This window comes from Orcinus orca, chromosome 1 (genome assembly GCF_937001465.1).
Source record: "Orcinus orca chromosome 1, mOrcOrc1.1, whole genome shotgun sequence".
Classification (NCBI taxonomy): domain Eukaryota; kingdom Metazoa; phylum Chordata; class Mammalia; order Artiodactyla; family Delphinidae; genus Orcinus; species Orcinus orca.
Genome location: NC_064559.1, coordinates 35,706,941 through 35,726,351, shown reverse-complemented (window position 1 = coordinate 35,726,351; position 19,411 = coordinate 35,706,941). Strand labels below are relative to the sequence as shown.

The 19,411-nt window shown below is 46.6% G+C and overlaps 1 protein-coding gene across 2 annotated transcripts in view; it reads left to right on the top strand.

The window, feature by feature from the left end:
* The window catches only part of PM20D1 (peptidase M20 domain containing 1), a 32,743-nt gene that overhangs the window by 11,930 nt on the left and 1,402 nt on the right, over window positions 1-19,411 (top strand). Inside the window, exons 11-13 of one of the 2 annotated variants that reach the window (XM_004282437.3) lie at window positions 3,933-4,101; window positions 6,427-6,526; window positions 7,746-10,751. In XM_004282437.3, coding sequence (XP_004282485.2) covers window positions 3,933-4,101; window positions 6,427-6,526; window positions 7,746-7,869 — 393 coding nt within the window. In that variant the 3' untranslated portion in view covers window positions 7,870-10,751. Of the gene's footprint in view, window positions 1-3,932; window positions 4,102-6,426; window positions 6,527-7,745; window positions 10,752-19,411 lie in introns of those variants that run through there. The other variant, XM_033410593.2, reaches the window with a different exon arrangement.

The following is a 19,411-nucleotide window of genomic DNA, read 5'->3' as shown; positions in this document are numbered from 1 at the left end:
CCAATAAAATCCCGTGGGAAGGGTGTGTGAAGTCTGGAGAGAAGAGGGTTGCGGACAGCGCCTTGCAATGTTCTGCTATGAATATCAACTTTAAAATCATAAAAATGAATGTATAATTGCAAACCGTGATGAGTGCTATGAGGAAAGGGGGCCGGGTGCTATCACAGAATATAACAAGGAACCAGACCTTGTCTGTGGGGTCAGGCAAGGCTTCCCTAAGGATGTGATATTTGAACTGAAAGCTAAAGGGTGAAAAGAAATACACAGAATGTTTGACATCTGTAGGAAAGGCTAGCTTATTTAAACATCAGGTTGAGCTAAAAAGAATTTCGAAGGTAAATCTGATCCTTCTGAAAAGGATCAAAAAAAGCAACCTAACAACTGTCAGATGAATAATATGTTCCAGGATTAAGCAAGGTTAAGGGTCAGGTCATCGAGGGTCTGCCACATTTAGACTTCTGTGGTCCTTTCTCCCTGGGGCCTTCCCTACAGAGGATGTTGTGTGTCCTCACACAGGGTGGGAGGCACACCCCTCATTGCAGGGGTTGGGGGGATGAGTTGACAGCCAGCCCAGAGTCACCCAGCATTGGCAGGGATCTGGGACAGTGTAAGCCCTGGGCTCTGCTGCTTTTCATCCAGTGCCAACCTTTGTCCTCTCCCTGGGGACTCATGGGACCAGGAAATCACTGAATTCCCCTCACTGAGCTTCTTTCCACCAGTTTTTTTTCCATCCTCATTCCAACTCCATGCCCTTTCCACGGGCTGTTTTCCACCAGCTGGGGCTTTCATCTCCCCAGGTTCTGGCACTCTTCCCTCCTCTCCAGTCCCCTGCCACAGTGGCCTTCCTTCCCGGCCTATCTCGTGAAATCTCCGGAATCCTTAGGCCCATCCTGCTCACCTGCCCCAGGGAGGAATGCAAAGCCCCTGTCATCCCAAAAGCACGCAGCACCTCTTTGTCCTGGTCACTCCTCTCCCTCGTGCCCCAATTCCATGCATCAGGCACACTCCCTGCTGGTCTGAGGGCCGAGGGTGCAGAGCCTTGCGCTGGATCCGATGGAAACATAAATGGCTCCCAGAGCCCTCTTCCTCCATCTTTAGCTGGTCTCTCCCATGTCGTGGATGTAGATAGGTCTCCGGCACCCATCTGTGCGGAACAAGCGCCTTCAGAAATGTAACAGGCTTCCATGTAGAAAGGAAAGTTTGTTCTGCATGGGCCTCAGGGAGTAGAAATAAGGCCACTGGGAGATACTTCAGGGAGCCCCCACTTAAAGGAGAGTTTTGGAGTATGGCATCTTGGATGGTAATGAGCTTCTCAGAGGCTGGATGTCCACCTATCTAGAGTGTTTTACAGGAAATTCCTTTCTTCCTTCACTGATTCATTCACCAAGTGTTTATTGAGTGGCCACTATGGGCTAGACATTCTTCCAAGCACTTGGGAAAATGGTGAACAAGCCAAGATTCCCATTCTAAAGGGGCTTAGGTGCTAGTGGGTAGAGACAGCAGGAAGCAAGCGATCAAACTGAAACCCAAGAAGGAGCAAAGACCTGGGGGCAGCATTCAGGCAGCAAGAGCACAGGCCTCTAATCTCAACAGAGATGAAATCCTGCTGATGTGTCTTGTACTATTTTATCCTGTGGACTCTACAGAATATTTAAAAAATAAATAAAAAGAGGTGGGGGGGAGGTTAGATGCTACAGGAAGCCATATCTCAGTTCATTATTAGGAAGACATTCATAACAGGGTTGTTCAAAGGTGGAATATATTAAAACACATGACGGTGAGCTTTCCGCCCCTGGAAATATTCAAGGACAAGCTGATGACAGCCTGTCATAGACGATCTAATGAACAGCCTTTCAGTAGGATAGAAGCTGGTCTTGCTATCAACGAATTCATCATTCACTTGAGAGGAAAATACAGCTTCGCATAAAATAGAAAAGAGCTCAGAGAAATGAGGGATCAATGTGCTCTACAGTGACCCTTGAGGTCCCTCTTACCATTGATGAGTCCCTTCTCTTAGTCCCATCCTTGTGCCTCTGATTATTGCCCAGGGTGGTCCCTCCATTCTAAACAGGCAAATAACAGCTACCATACATGGAGTGCCAGGAACCAGCCTAAGCACGTTACATATATTCCGGTAGTGGTAACAACCACCTTACCAGGTAGGTGCTACTATTATCCTCCTGTTAACAGATGAGCAAGCTGAGGCACAGGGGTTAAGCAGCTTGCCGAACATCACACAGCAGTAAGTGGCTGTCTGTGGCACAAAGTTTGGTGTTACTCCTCAGTTTTTTACATGCCCCTCTCCATGCTCAGACTGCCTCTTGCCTCTTCTCCATCAGTTTCATATCCTTCCTTCAAATTCTGGCTCAAAATTCATACCACAAAGGAATCCATCTTAAATGCACACCACGCTCTTGCTGGCTCTGCTCCACGCCACCTCAACCTGTAGGTACTTTGGAAGCAGTAAAGCATCATCCCGGTGAAGTCAGACCACGTTCAGATACCCAGCCCAGCAATACCAACTGGATAAACCTTGGGCAAAAGCTCCTTAATGAGACAACTCCCATTGTTACTTCTATTGGTTCACATCTTTTAAAATGTGTGTATCCAACGTTCATTGCATGCCTTTTATGTTCTTCGTACTAGAAATACAGAAATGAGGTGTTTGGGTCAGGACCTATCCTAACAGCTGGTGGGAAACCTGGGCTCTTGTGCTCATTGAGGGTGGTCCAATCTGTGTGCCGTCTTCAATTTCTGGAGGCAGGACCCTTAAAGTGAGTTGGGACAGGGAGCAGCAGACACTTCTAGGGATGACTTCAGGAACCTTTCCAGTGGGTCAAGAATATATCCAGACTATATATTAATTCTTGTAGCAGAGTATTAGGGACATAAGTGCTAGAGTGAAAATAAGCTCTGACAAGTGAATTGGCTCCTACCCCTAATCCAACAGCAGGGAATTTGGTTTGCTTTAAATGGTGGTTTCGAAGCCAGAAGTAGGAACCCTCATTTTCTTCCCAGACTCAGCTCATAGCATGCTTCTAGGGGACACTGACCTAAAAAGTGGTCCTCTTGAGATAATGCCCCCAAGCTGTGAGACAGACACTCCCCTTTCTAGGGCAGAGACAGTTCTAAAACAACTGCTGATCAGATGGGTTGAGACTACTGCTGGGACTTTCCCTGGGTGGCTGAGTGGGCTTGGGGGGCCACCCTAAGTCAGCTGCCTGGTCCATTCCCACATGGCTCCACGGGACCTGATCCTCAGGGTCTGGTCTACATCCTGCCTGGGACCAGGACTTTTGCTGAGTTCAGCTCTAGTCATTTCAGACTGAATTTTCTAGAAGCTTCCTCAGGTTCCTTCCTGAGGAAAGGAGGCACAGAGAGAAAACTTGAATACCAGTCCCCCAACTCCTGACTTCTTGTCTGTTGAGCTCATCTTCCTGGCTCCAGTGCAGTCGGTTTCAAAGAGGAAGCAGGGATGCCCAGAGAGAAGAAAGAAAGAAAGTATATGACTCTGTCACCATCCGTCAGAGACTCTCCCTGGCTGAAGTGAGGTCATCACATCTATCCCCCTGTCTCGAGATGGTTGAGATTTCCACTGTGCTGTCTCTTCTACATTTTCACCCAGCCCATGGTTCTCAACCCAAGGGAAAGGACCCAATTTCCTGATTTTCCAATCCCCCACCTGCCTCGTGGCTGTTAAGGCGACCTCCCAAACATTTAACCTAAATCTACCATGCTGTAGATTTCCAGGAAGACCAGCCCTTCTATCTCCTACAACCAGTCGGCTGAAATTGAGGTCCCAGTGCCAAAATGAGTCTCCTCTGTAAACTCCAGGGCTCTGCCTTGCTGGAGAGAAATCAAGACTGTTTAAATTCATACAGTACTTGGATAGCAGATTAATAAATCGAACTCCCTTTGTTTCCCCCCTCAAGGTCCTAAAACTAGCCAAGGACATTGTGGCTGATGACCGGATCCAGTTCCACGTGTTGAATGCCTTTGACCCCCTGCCTGTCAGCCCCTCTGATGATCAGGCCTTGGGCTACCAGCTGCTCCGCCAGACCATACAGTCTGTCTTCCCGGAAGTCAACATTGTTGCCCCAGGTAATGACTTCATCAGCTGTGGCTGGGGGGAGGGGGGGCTGGAACTGTATCCTGTCTAATATCCACTGCCCCACCCCCACCCCAGCTGTTCAGCCTGGAAACAGCTGGCTGCTTCCTCTCCTGATGGGACTGGAGCTGTATTTTCCCCTCTGAGTAGAAGTGAAAAAGCAAACAGGAAAGGATCAGAAACAATAAATTAGGTCAGCCAAGCCTGGGTCCTTGCTTAACCTAGGCCAGCCAGTCTGGCATGGAGGAGAGGATCAGCTCCGACTCCCCCTCCTCTGGAGGAGCCCCAGAGGGGGCCAGGTTCCCCATCTGGTTCTGATCCATTCTAGGATAGCAGCTCAGCAACAGAGCTCAAAATCCGCAGCCCAGAAACTCCTCCTGGCCGTACCATCTGAATTAACCTCCTTCACCTCTCCCAGTAGCAGCGCCGCTACACCCCTTTCCCAGTCTTCTGGCGTACCTTCCAAGTCTATGCTGTATAGACGGTGGTTCTCAAATTTAACAGGAGAAGAGGATCACCTAGGGAATTTATTAAAATGCAGATTATGGGCTTCCCTGGTGGCGCAGTGGTTGAGAGTCCGCCTGCCGATGCAGGGGATGCGGGTTCGTGGCCCGGTCCGGGAAGATCCCACATGCCGCGGAGCGGCTGTGCCCGTGAGCCATGGCCACTGAGCCTGCGCGTCCGGAGCCTGTGCTCCGCAACAGGAGAGGCCCGCATACTGAAAAAAAAAAAAAAAAAAATGCAGATTACCTGGACCCACTCCCAAGGACTCAGGTTAACCAGCTCTGGAGAGGACCCTGGAATCTGCCTTTTTAACAAATACCCCAGGGGATTCTGACACTGGAATGATGACTGACCACAGTTTGAGAATCTGTGGTGTGTGATGTGAGGAAGAGATGCTCTGATGTGAAGACCTGTGTTCACTTTCCTTTTATCTAGCTTTAATCATGGATTCTCTCATTTTCTAAGCTAATATTAATACTTAGGACCTGCCCTTGTGCTAGGCATGGGCCCTTAAAGAGATTACAGTGAAATTCTGCACCCATAAGCTCCTCGGGTGTGGGGAAAAAGAGCAGCCTTGTTTTTTAATCAACTTAAACCAGATCCACTCCTCAGAAATTCAACCTCAGACATTATTGAAGCCTCCAAGCACCACCACCACCACCTGAATCAGGCCCTTGGGGTCTTATGCGACAGCATATCATCAGGATCCCTTAGTCCGTGATCATCGGTCCTTGTGGTTGCCTCTGAGACATCCATTGTCCTGGCCACAAGGTCACTTCAGGTTGCAGATTTCCTCGGATTCCCTGGCCTGTCTAGGGGGTGAGATCTTTGACTCTAGACCCAAGAACATACCCTGAATGTACCCTCTGAGATTTGCTACCTGCTTGGACTCCTGCCACAGAGCAGGGCCTGGGTCCCCACCACCTAGGAACCCTCGCTTGCACACTCCCAGATTCTCCACTCTTGGCCCTCAAAGGCTCCCTATCTTACCCTCTCCTTTCTGGGGCACCTGCCATAATCCCATCAACAGAGTTGGGCTTTTACAGAATAAAGATAGGCAGGCATCAACTGGCAGAAATCCCCAAAGCCAGGAATTGTGAAGGGGCTGATTATCCATTTAAAACCAGGAGTGGAAAGTAGAACAAAACACAAATTACCATCGCAGATCATCCCACCACACTTTAACTGATGTTCCAGGGCGTCTTTCTTTAAAGAACACTCCTACTGGGGAATGGGGTGACCTGCTACCTTCAGGAGAGGGGGACACTAGAGAGTATCCTGGGACTTTCCAAACCTGAAGTTTGACTCTAGGAAGACAGACTCATCCTTCAGAGGACAAGAATAATAGGAAATTGTGTTCTACTTGAAGAAGATTGCATTTTATAGCAGTAAAATTCCCCCAGAGAGTGTTTATTTCTGACCTGGGTGATATACAAGAAAACTCAGGCAATAAGGAAGATGTACTTAGATTTCTGGATATCTAGATTTCTAGAGTAACCTGGCTATGGGTATGAAATGATGCTGTTGGCCTCCATGGTCATCACGGAGAGAGGGCACGTTGGACCATTCAAGGGATGTCTCATTAATGCCTTTGGGAAGATATCCCATGTTCCTGGCTGAAGTGGTGTTTTAGAAAGGTTTTGAGAATGGGTAGCCTGAAGGACAAAAATTCATAGTCTCAGCCTTCCAAGGAAGGGCCAGACATCTTCTGTGGTGACACAGGGGTCCCAATTGCCCAGGTAGCCCACCTGCCACCACTTCCCTGGCTTGGCTGCTCACATAAAGCCCCATTCCTCTTGATTCTCCCTTTCTAGGTACTTGTATTGGCAACACAGACAGCAGACACTATACGAACCTTACCACTGGCATCTACCGGTTCAATCCCATCTACCTGCAGCCTCAGAGCTTCAGCAGGTGAGTGAATGCAACAGGTTTGGACAGCTTGGTGGAGAGAGGAGATACATCTGACCTGTCCCTTTCCCACACCGTTCTTCTGACAGTCCACAGAATGGGAGAAACCCAGGGTTTGCACAAACTAAAATAAAGATATTATGGAACCCAACTGGCCAATTTTCCTGAGCACCAGAGTCTTGCCACTCCCCAGAATGAGTGGAAATTGGTGACTCTTTTCAGGGATGGAGATAATCAGATGACCGGAGAGAACCTGGAAGAATTAGGACCCTTGAGCGCTAATCCCACCTCTTCCTCCCTTTGAGAGAGTGCTTCCCCTCTGGATCTCATTTTCTCCCCCAAGAGGGGGTACTCCAGAGTTCTCAATTTCCAGTCAGTGAAATGCAGACACATTTGAGGTCAAAGGTGGGCTTGTGCTTTGAATTCTCAAAAGAAAGCACAGTGTAGGAGTCTGAGACCTACGCACTAATTTCAACTACTGCATGTGAATTACTACTTTGTGGGTTCTTCAGCAAATTTTTAGTCCTGGGGTATGGGGGGATGATTGCCATTTACCTCTCTGCTCTTTACCATATCCAGCTCCGATTTCCTCATCATAAGTCAGTTACCAATAAAACAAAAATATTTCAATATGAGCTTAAGAACAGATTTCATGGGGGGTGTTCATTTTTTAATGGGGGTAGGGGAAGGTAGCTATTCTTTATTTCCTTTCATCTTTGAGGTTACATGTGTGGTTATGTTGTGTTGTGTTGAGGCAGGTTGTGGGCATCGGATCTGGAGGTGAAGTTCTAGGTGAAGTAGAGAATCCATAGGTACCCTGGGCAGTTGCCCTCCCTATCCACTTGTGCCCCTAGTAATGTGGGGTGGGGGATGGCTGGCTTAGAGATAAGTCTAGCTGGAATTCTGGCCTTAGAATTAAAAGATAACTTTCCCTCAGAGGAGAAATTATCAAATGGATTCCAGAGCAGGAGATGATTTGCAGTCCCCAGGAGTTTATTATTATCTGCCCCCACTGTTCTTCGCCATGGACACGGATCCTGGAGAGATGACCAACATGTCATATGAAACTTCGCTTCCTACAAAGGGCTGCTCCCACCTTGCCCACTTCCTACCCCTGGAGGGTCAAAGGCCAATGGCTTCAGGGGATGTAGGGTGGGGAGTGCTCTGTAATAACACTTGTACTAGAGCAATGGACTCTCCCCCCCAAATCTCTTTCCCTCAGCATCCACGGAATCAATGAGAAAATCTCAGTCCAAGCCTACGAGACCCAGGTGAAGTTCATCTTCGAGTTCCTCCAGAATGCTGACGCAGACCCAAGGCCAGTTCCTCACCTGCACGAACTGTGAGGTCGGGGAGCCAGCTGGATCAGGGATGGCTGATGCTGGGCCAGGACTAACCCAAGGGGGAAGCCAGTGTTGATGAAACTTTGGGTCAAAGTCACATTATAATGACCTCACCCACCTGCCTTGCTCACTCCTAAACTCATTCAACACTCAAGAACAAGGCCAGGGAGAAGGGGAAGGCCAGCAGGAGCCCGGCTTCTCCCTTCCTCCCGGCAACTCCATCCCTCAGCCAACCAGCATTTACTGCCTTCTTGTCACTACCTTAGAAGGTATCTGGCCTGTCTGTCTCACGCTGGTGATTTAACGGCTCCTTGTTAAGTCCTGACTGAACAAATGCAGATTTGAAAAGTATCAACCAGATTTGACCTTCCACAAGTGTTTAATTTAGGGCACGCTTGTTGGGCTGCCTTTTCCATGGCCTATATATTTCTTCTTGCTGTAATTTCCTTTCCTCCCCCAGCCCCCGCCCCGTCTTCTTGGATTGTTTAGCTGGCTCTTCATCTCTCCTCTCCTGCCCCTGCACCCCTCCCCTTATCCTCCCTTTTATTCTACCCCTGGAGGAAGACTTAGTCAAACTATGATACTCCCATAATTGCCACAACAATTGGTCAAATAAAATGGTCTATGCTGCATCAGCTGGGGGGTAAAACAGAGGCAGGGGGCTTTGGAGGAACCCCAGACCTCCTGGTTCTGGAGGCTGGAGCCTGGAGAAGAAAGCCTCTGTCCTCGGGCTCCTCCCAAGGGCTCCCTGGGCTTTGCTCCCTCCCCTGCCCTGTTCCTGCCACCTGCTGCTGCTGTCCCACCCCAGGAGGCACTAATCTGTGGAAACATTTCCCTTGCACATCCCATGGGCTGAGCTCCCAGGAGAAGGGCAGCCTCTCTCTGGAGCCCAGGACCAGCAGGACGCTGGCATCATGTCCTAATTCAGACTTATCAAAGAGAAGTGGAGGACATGGGGTGGGGGACTGCCTGGAGGGGCTCTGCTCTGGCTGGTGGGGCAGGGGGAGGGGCGAGCTGCCCTCCGTTAGGGGACTGCAGAGCTCCTGTTTTTTTTCTCTGGAATCTAAGCCTGAGCATATTGGAATCTGCTCAGTAGCTGTCAGGTGGGGAGCATTGAAAGGCAGCATTTCTTGGCTCAAGGCTGGGAGCTGTGCTTTGTGGATCACAAGGGAGTCAAGGTCATGGAGGGAGACACAGAGGGAGCTGAGACCTGAAAGACTCCCTCTTTTTTTCCTCTCCAGACAAGGACCTTCCATGCCTTCCTGGGGTTTGATGGCAGTGGGCTCCTTTTCCCTCCTCACAATGCCCGGCCCCTCCTGCCTGCCTGTGGATGTGAGCTGTTCTTAGGAGCTGGGGCCTAATGGAAAGTGTTAGAAACACAGTGCAGGAATTATTTGAGGTTTTCTGCTACTCCCCCTAAGATTCACATTCCTTCCCTCACCCTCCCTTTTCTGGCCAATTCAGTACTCATTCAGCCTTTGTTAGAGGGTGAGCTGAAGAACAAAAAGGATTCTTCACATTTGCGCAGAGCTGTACAAAGTGCTTTCACAACACCTTATCTCATCGGAGCCACATAAGAACCCCCGTGAAGAAGGCATCATTTTTCTTACAGAGGAGGAGTTGGTTCTCAGAGAAGTTACGCATCTAGCTGGAGGCAGTTTCAAACCCATGTCACCTGGCCCCAAGCTCATTGTTATCCCATGATCCTTTGTGACTGATGAAATCTACTTCCCATTGATTATCTTATTTAACACTGACAATCACTCCAAAGGGGTTACTGCCCCTGTTTTTAACAGATGAGGCAACTGAGTCTCAGAGGTTAAGTAATTTGTCATGCAGGTGTTAGGGGCAGAGTCTGTCTGCATCCAAAGCCTGTGCTAGTAGTACTGAAGAGGAAACTGAGGCTCGGAGAAGTCATTTGCCCAGATTACACAGTCCTTAAGGGGCAGCCTTAGAATTCAAATGCAGCTCAAAAATCCCCAAGTCCAGTGCTTTTTCAGTCACACCACACTGCCTGCCCCAAGAACCTGTGGTGTCTGGCTCATTCATTCTGACCCAGGGAGATCTCAAGGACAAAGACTGTTCTACTGTTGGATTTGGTTCTTAGCTCAAGCTCTCTGTTCCCCTGGCTGACCTCTCCCTAGTCACATCTCTCCGTCCGTCTGCCAGCATTCCTTACACACCCACCCCCTGCTTCTGGGTTCAGCTCTTCCCCCTTCTTGAGTTTGGGGACAGCCAGGTCTCTAATGATCTGTGGGATAACTGGGAGAAGAGTGAGCAGGGAACCCTGTCCCTGTCTGGTCTCACCACTCTCTTCAAGCATCAGAAACAATAGTGTTCTGAGCCCCCGGAGTGGGAAGGAAAGCCTTGAGAGGGAGCTGCTCCAAATCCTGGCTCTGAGAACACAGAAATTCCAGCCCTGTGTCCCCTGAAGTTTTCTGGAAAGAGCAGCTGAAAGTGCTGGCCAGAACAACGTGAGCCCTAAGATTCTGGGCAGGATGGGCCAATGAACCTGGGACTTTCCTCCACCCCTACCTTCATCCATCTGCCACTCCCCAAGTCCACCTTGAAAGAGCTTCAGCAGATAATCACAAGTGCACAGCACACCCCCATCAAGGAATTAGCTCAAGCTTCTCACTCATACCTCCCTAAGGTTGGAAGGAAGACAAAATATTCATAAGCAAAGAGAGTGGGAAAGGAAAGGAGTAAATTTTGGCTGAAGTCCCTTGATTTTGAGCCTGAGTTGCTGAAAACTTGGCCATTCTAGACCCAGTATTCTTTTCTTCCAGAGGAAATAAGAGAGACAAAGTTCCTACTGAAGAGTTGGACACTTCATTAATTTTTTCAAATTTTAAACCTAATTAAATATTTTAATAACAATGAAACTATTTGCAATTTTTGTGTTCAGTGTCCATGAGGCTATCAATAAAAAGGATAAGTATCATTTCATATATGTGACATCTAGACCTACAAATGTAAGAATGCTATAAATTACTTAATGCTACAAAATGTTCCTCAACCACCATGTGCAATGTTGCAGATATTACACTAATTCATGAGTTCCTACAAAACCAGAAATTGGGACTCAAAGAGGAGCAAGATAATGGTCGCTCAGCACTCCTGGGAAATAACATGTCGTGCAGGAACCTATTACCGTCATGCTATCCAAGAGGAAGGACTTGACAAGTCAATTTTCTTTTCCCTTAGCTAAGCACTTTGACAGCTGAATTCCTCCCTGCACTCCAAAGCTAGTCTGTCTCCAAAGTTCACAGTGACACAACACACAAACCTTCAGGGCATTTCAGATGTAATTTTTTTTTTTTTCTGAAGACACAGGGCAATTTATGTAGAAAAGCGTTTCTCTGGGGCCTGAACTATGTTAGTCTTAGAAATATGTGTTTAGGGTGACAGGTGCTCTGTGCCAGCACTGAGTGCTGAATCCCAAGTGACAGAAACACCTCTAGGTTTTTAATAGATTTAGTTCTTTTGTGGCTGTAATCTATGGTACCTTCTAAAGCATGAAGCCCAGGGCAAGGAGCTCTCTTGCCCAGGTCTAAGAGATAAGGTCTTATTTTATATACCCGATGGTGCCCAGTCGGAGGAATCAGGAAGGCCTCTGTGGTAAGGAGGTCATGAATAAGCTAAGACTTCAAGATTGAATAAGAGTTAACAAGGCAAAGAATTGGGGAGAATGGGGTGGGGTGCGGTGGAAGATGTGCCAGACATAATAGAGTGTGCAAATGAGAGCCTGCTGCCTTCAGGAAACTGAAAGGAGGCCTGTTTGGGCCTTGTAAGTCAGGATAGGAATTCTGGAACTTGACTTAGGGACAATGGGAAAGGGAAGAATAGTTAAGAGGTTATTTTTCCTTCCTTCCATCTTTCCATCCTTCTTTTCTTCCTTTTATTCCTTCTTTCTGACACTTACACAGTGATTACTCTATTCCAGGCACTGTTCTAAATAATTATATGTATGTATATCTATATCTAGATATAGATAGATTTGTGTGTGTATAATCATTTAATACTAATAATTACCCTAGGAAGTAGGCTGTTGCAATGTAACAGTTGAAAAATCGAGTCAGTGGATTGGAGAAAGGTAGGTGTATTAAAAAGTTATTTAGGTTTAGTCATTAGGGAAATGCAAATCGAAACCACAAGCGATACCCCTTCACATCTACTAGGTTAGCCATAATTAAAAAAGAGGAAAACAACAAGTGTTGGTGAGGGTGTGGGGCAATTGGAACCCTGGTGCCTTTGCTGGCAGGAATGCAAAATGGTGCCGCTGCTGTGGAAAACTGTTTATTGTTTCCTCCAAAAGTTAAACATAGAATTACCATATCACCCAGCAATTCCACTCCTAAGCATATACTCAAAAGAACTGAAAACATGTATTCAAACAAAAGTTTGTACTCCTAGCAGTACTATTCACAATAGCCAAAAGGTGGAAACAAACCAAATGTCCATCAACAGGTGAATGGATAAACAAAATACATTGTATCCATACTGTGGACTATTAAGTCGCCATGAAAAGCGATGACACTTGCTTCAACATGGATGAATCTTGAACTCATTATGTTGAGAGAAAGAAGCCAGACACAAAAGGTCACATATTACGTGGTTCCACTTTTACGAAACATCCAAAATAGGAAATCCATAGAGACAGAAATCAGGCTAGTGATTGCCAGGAGCTAGGGGGAGGGGGGAGGGGGGAGTGATTAATGATTAAGTGGTTTCCTTTTGGTGTAATGAAAATGTAACTAAATAGAGGTAATAGTTGCACAATATTGTAAATGTACTAAATGCTAACTGGATCGTATTTTTTTAAATTGAAGTATACTGATTTAAAATGTTTCACGTGTACAGAATAGTGTACACGTGAAACATTTTTCTTTCATTTTAGGTTATTCTATTTTTTTTCAGATTCTTTTCCATTATAGGTTATTACAAGATATTGAATATAGTTCCCTCTGCTATACTCGTTGTTTATTTATTTTATATATAGTAGTGTGTATCTTTTAAACCCAAATTCCTAATTTATCTCCCCCCCTTCCCCTTTGGTAATCATTAGTTTGTTTTCTATGTTGGTGAATTGTATGCTTTTATTTTATTTATTGAAGTATAGTTGATTTACAAAGTTGTGTTAATTTCTGCAGTACAACAAAGTGATTCAGTTATATATACATTCTTTTTTTAAATATTATTTTCCATTATGGTTTATCATAGGATACTGAATATAGTTCTCTGTGCTTTATAGTAGGACCTTGCTGTTTATCCATTAGCAAGTGAATTGTATGCTTTTAAATGGTTGATTTTATGTTATGTGAATTTTACCTCAATTAAAAAAAAAAATCAATCCAACAAAAAGTCTTTAGGAGGTGGAGCCAATGGATGGCACTTGGTGATTGATGGATGGTAGGGAGATGGAGAAATAGAGGAAGGAGTCAAGAATGACTCCCAGCCAGCTGACTTGAGCAAATAGGAGAGTGATTACCTTTACTGAGAAGGGGAAGACTGAAGAAGGAGTAGATATCTAGGAGATGATGAGCTCCATTTCAGATATGACAAGTGGGAAGTGTTGAGGCACCCAAGTCCGGAGCTAAGAAGAAAAGTCTAAGACAAAGATATTTGGGAGTCATCAACATAGCAACATAAATTAACACTACAAGAATAAATGAGACTCAATATCTAAGGGTCTGATCAAGGAAGAAGAACCAAATTTGTAAATTTAAATTAGCATGTTAAAAGACACGTCTGATAAGGGACTGTTATCCAAAACATACAAAGAACTCTTAAAACTGAACAATAAGAACCCAAACAACCCAATTAAAAAATGGGGCTTCCCTGGTGGCGCAGTGGTTGAGAGTCCGCCTGCCGATGCAGGGGACACGGGTTCGTGCCCCGGTCCGGGAAGATCCCACATGCCGCGGAGCGGCTGGGCCCGTGAGCCATGGCCGCTGAGCCTGCGCGTCTGGAGCCTGTGCTCCGCAACAGGAGAGGCCACAGCAGTGAGAGGCCCGCGTACCACAAAAAAAAAAAAAAAAATGGGCCAAAGACCTTAACAGACACCTCACCAAAGATCCACAGATGGCAAATAAACAGGTGAAAAGATGCTCCACATCATATGTCATCAGGGAAATACAAATTGAAACAGTGAGGCACCACTAGACACCTGTTATAATTGTAGGCCAAAATCCAGAACACTGATGACATCAAATGGTATTGGGGATGTGAAGCAACAGAACTCTCTTCCATTGCTGGTGGAAATACAAAATAGTAGTCACTTTGGAAGACAGTTTGTCAGTTTCTCACGAAACTAAACAAACTCTTACCACGTGACCCAACAATCGTGTTCCTTGATATTTACCCAAAGGCGTTGGAAAATTATATCTACACAAAAACCTGCACATGTATGTTGACAACAGCTTCATTCATAATTACCAAAACTTGGAAGCAACCAAGATATCTTTCAGTAGATGAATGGATAAATAACTGTGGTACATCCAGCCAATGGTATATTATTTAGTGCTAAAAAGAAATGAATAGGCAGAGCACAGAGGATTTTTAGGGCAGTGAAAATACTCTGTATGATAGTATAGTGAGAGAGATATATCATTATACATTTGTCCAAACCCGTAGGATGTACAACACCAAGAGTGAACCCTAAGGTAAACTATGGACTTTGGGCGATTATGATGTCGGCGTTCGTTCATCCTTGGTGAAAAATGTACCACACTGATGAGTGGTGTTGATTAACGGGGGAGGTTATGCACATGTGGGGACAAGGGGTATATGGAAAATCTCTGTATCATTCTCTCAACTTTATTGTAAACTTAAAACTGCTCTTAAAAAATAATCTTTGGGCTTCCCTGGTGGCGCAGTGGTTGAGAATCTGCCTGCTAATGCAGGGGACATGGGTTCGAGCCCTGGTATGGGAGGATCCCATATGCCGCGGAGCAACTAGGCCCGTGAGCCACAACTACTGAGCCTGCACATCTGGAGCCTATGCTCCGCAACAAGAGAGGCCGCGATAGTGAGAGGCCCACGCACCGCGATGAACAGTGGCCCCCGCTTGCTGCAACTAGAGAAAGCCCTCGCACAGAAACAAAGACCCAACACAGCAAAAATAAATTAATTAATTAATAAACTCCTACCCCCAACATCTAAAAATAAATAAATAAAATAATCTTTAGGGAATTCCCTGGTGGTCCAGTGGTTAGGACTCGGTGCTTTCACTGCCATGGGCCCAGGTTGGATCCTAGGTCAGGGAACTAAGATCCCATAAGCCACGTGGTGTGGCCAAAAAGAAAATAGTCTTTAAAATAGTAGACGGTGTCAGGAAAGGCATTAAAAATTAATATAAATTTTAAAACATAAAGCCTCTATGTTCAAGGACTTTGTAGCCTAGTTGGGAAAACAAACCCAACACATCAAACAATACGTCTTAAGTTGTGTAACTTAATCATCGAAGACTATATTTCATCTTTCACCCTCCACTTCTCTACATGCGTGCAGCCACACGTTGAAAACTCTGCTGTTCCTGGAAATGCCACAGTCTCCCTTGCTTACCTGCCATGTCACTCAGTTTCCTCTAAATAGAATGCTTTTCTCCTCTGTTTTCAATTCTTCTGGGCATATACTTAGCAGTGGAATTGCTGGGTGATATGGTAATTCTGTGTTAAGCTTTTTGAGGAAATATTGAACTATGTCCACAGCAGCTGCCCCATTTTACATTCCCACCAGCAAACGGACAAGGGTTCCAATTTCTCCACATCCTCACCAAAACTTGTTATATTTTCTGGGTTTTGCTCCTCTTTTTTTAATGAGCAACCTAGTGACTGTGAAGTGGTATCCCTTGTGGGTTTTTTGTTTGTTTGTTTTTAATTTATTTATTTGGCTGCGTTGGGTCTTCGTTGCTGTGCATGGGCTTTCTCTAGTTACGGCAAGCGAGGGCTACTCTTCATTGTGGTGCGCGGGCTTCTCATTGCGGTGGCTTCTCTTGTTGCAAAGCACCGGCTCTAGGCACGCAGGCTCAGTAGTTGTGGCACATGGCCTTAGCTGCTTCGCGGCATGTGGGATCTTACCAGACCAGGACTCGAACCCATGTCCCCTGCATTGGCAGGCAGATTCTTAACCACTGTGCCACCAGGAAAGCCCTCCCTTGTGGTTTTGATTTGCATTTCCCTAGTCACTAACCTAAATAACTTTTGAATACACCTACTTTTCTCCAATCCACAGACTTGGTTTTGAGCTGTTACGTTGAAACAGCCCACTTCATAGAGTAATTATTAGGATTAAATGAGTCAATATGTAAATCCACACAGGAAGATTCAACTGAAGCATCTCCATGTCTTTGAAGACTTCCAGAGCCTTCCAAGTGTTCAGTGTTTCCTCCTATGACAAAGGCATATTGTTCTAATATGTAGCCTTGATTGAGAACCACAGGGTTGGGGCACTGTTCCCCAAACTGGTCAGATCATGGGAGTCATCTCGTGCACTAATTAAAAGGGTGGATTTCCTGGCCTGGCACCAGATCTTTGGAAACAGAATTTCCAGGAGAGAAGCCTGGAAATCTATATTTTAAAAGAAGTGCCCACAGGAGATTCCTATGACCAAGCCTGTTTAGGAAACCCTGGGCTAGCAGACAATCAAAGGGCAGTAAACACAGAGGGCATTTTGAAACTAGATAATCTGGTTTGCAAAATATGATCTTCTTGCATCCTGTCTCTGGAAAGATCAAGCTTACTCATCTTTGGCCGATAACTTACTACAGGAGTGCTGCCCCCCAGACTATCTCCCCACCCACGTCCATGCGACAGAGATGGTCCATCTTTAACACTTTGCAGTTAGGAGTGCCCTCACACTCTGTGAAGTCTAGACCTCAGTGTGAGTCCCAGAGAGAGCCTGAGCTGCCCCTTCCAGATGCCTAATTCTTATTTGTGGCTCTTCCTCTTTGGTGAAATCATACTAGTCCTTACCGTGTGTGGGAAATGTTCCAAATGCTACGGTATCACTAATATTCACAGCATCTCTAAGAAAGAGAGTAGTGTCTCCATTTTTTAGATAATGGCTCAGAGACATAAAGGAGTTTGCTCAAGGTCACATACCTAATATGTGACTGAGCATGGATTCAAACCCATGTGATTGCAAAGCTGTGGCACATTCCACTCTGCAACTCTGCCTCTCTCACAGATTACTTCATCTCCCCAGTTATAGCTCACCAGACTATTTTGCTTGCTGTTAACTCTTCCCAGTTATACCCAGTAATTTCAGAACTGCAGTTCCAAAATACCGGGAACCATCCAGCCTAAAGGAATCCAGGGAGAGTACCCAGGGGGCTTTGGGAAAGGAGAGCTCAGTTAGAAGAAAAGGGGATGGTGAGAGCAACTAGCTTTGAGCACAGATGGCCACACTTCCCCATCCACCCCCATCACTACATCCTCCTAGAACTGAATAAAGCCGGAAGGGGATATCACCTTAGCTCAGGGCAGCAGGAAAGAAGTTGACCTCTGGGAGGGAGATAGCTGGGGAGGGGTTATAGCAAAGGGAAAAATGGGAGGGGGCAACCCTTCCCCAGCAGAAACAAAAGACAGAAAACTTTCCAGCCATGTCAGGCTAGTCTTGTGACTATACCATGCTAGTTAGGGGATCCAGGATTTACAGGGCTCTGGAATTTTGTAACGTTTCAGGATGCGCATCCAGGTAGTTCGTGGAGAAGCCATTGGTAGATAGCGGCTGTTCCTGAAAGAAGGCCAAGGGACCTGGAGGACCTCAGGATGGAAGCTAAATGAACCATATATTAGAAAAGTGCCAAGCAAGACTGAAGAGGGCCGCCCACGGAGGTACTTCCCTCCCAGGCTCCTCCACTGGCCCCTGGCCAGTGATCAACACCTCCTCCTTCCCCCGAATCCTCCACCCCCGCCAACAATCTCATACTCTAAGCGAAGCGCTGTGCCTGCTATACAAGTGCCATTTCATGACACTTCATCAACCCCTCTCCGGCTAAACTGCTAAGTCCCCAAGCTTATCCTATATAGAAAATTCTGGAGCAGCTTCTAGCCTCATTGTCTTCTGGAGGGAGGGGATGCTGTGAGGTTTTTGCAGTGTTGCAAGGGAGCAATTTCTCTTCTGTAGTCATGGGAGTTGGTCAGACTTCTGACCTGACCTGGTATCAGCTATAGCTGAAGGAGGGGAAGGAGAGGACAGTGGAGAGAAAGATGGTGACAGAACACTGTGAGAGAACACAACAGGCCTGGGGAAAGACTTCCTGGAGATGAAGGGGCTGGCAGTGACTCAGTGGTCTTTCATCTTCACGATGGATATTATAGGCCATAACGAAGTTAAAGCCAGTTCTGAAGAAGAAAGTTCCTTATTGGGGAGGTAGGAATGAGACGCCACAACCAGTCTCAAGGCATCTCCTTTGGAAAGGAAAAGTGTAGAAGAGCTCTCTCAACTAACAAGCTTTAAGAGTAAGCAGGAGGAAAGCAATTATACCCCAATAGAGATATCTACAAAAAAGAGTAAGCAGGAGGGAATTCCCTGGCAGTCCAGTAGTTAGGACTCAGTGCTTTCACTGCCGGGGGCCCCAGTTCAATCCCTAGTGGGGGAACTAAGATCCTGCATGCAGAGCGGCTCGGCCAAAAGAAAAACAAGAGTAAGCAGGAGTAGCGCCTGCATGACCTTGGAGGCTTTTGCCATACAAAGGTCCACTGTGATGCTCAGAGACCCTTACTGTCTCTTTGACACCACCGCCCCCTCCACCTCCGAGTCTCTCCTTCTGAAGTATCTGGCTGGCTTGCTACCTGCTTGTAGTTCCTGTCTTTTCAACTGCGCCCTCTGCTCCCTACATCCCTGCTTCTCTCTTCACAGACTGTAGCTGTTTCTGCTTTTTTCAGTAGGGAAGGGCTGGGTGTCTTCCCCTTCCCAAGGTCACAGCTGGCTGGGCTGGAAGGAAATCTGCTCCCTCTATCCCCTTTCAGTGTTTGGCCCTAGGAATCAGCGCAACACAGGGCAGACTACCTGAATGAGTCTCATCCATCATTCATTCCACATATTTATTTAGTACCTACTAAGTGCTGGGAGCTGGGAGTACACTAGTGATCAAAATATAGTCTTGTCCCAGTGGCCCTGAGGCTTTGGAAGACCCCAAAACTGGGGCCTTCTGTATTTATATACTCATAGAAATATCTGCAGTACCCGTAACCAACAAAGAACTCATATCTGAAATGTATAAAGAAATCCTATAGGGCTTCCCTGGTGGAGCAGTGGTTAAGAATCCGCCTGCCAATGTAGGGGACATGGGTTCGAGCCCTGGTCCGAGAAGATCCCACATGCCGCGGAGCTACTAAGCCCATGTGCCACAGCTACTGAACCTGTGCTCTAGAGCTCCTGAGCCACAACTACTGAAGCCCATGCGCCTAGAGCCCATGCTCCGCAACAAGAGAAGCCACCGCAATGAGAAGCCCACACACTGCAACGAAGAGTAGCCCTCGCTCGCCGCAACTAGAGAAAGCCTGCGCACAGCAACGAAGACCCAACACAGCCAAAA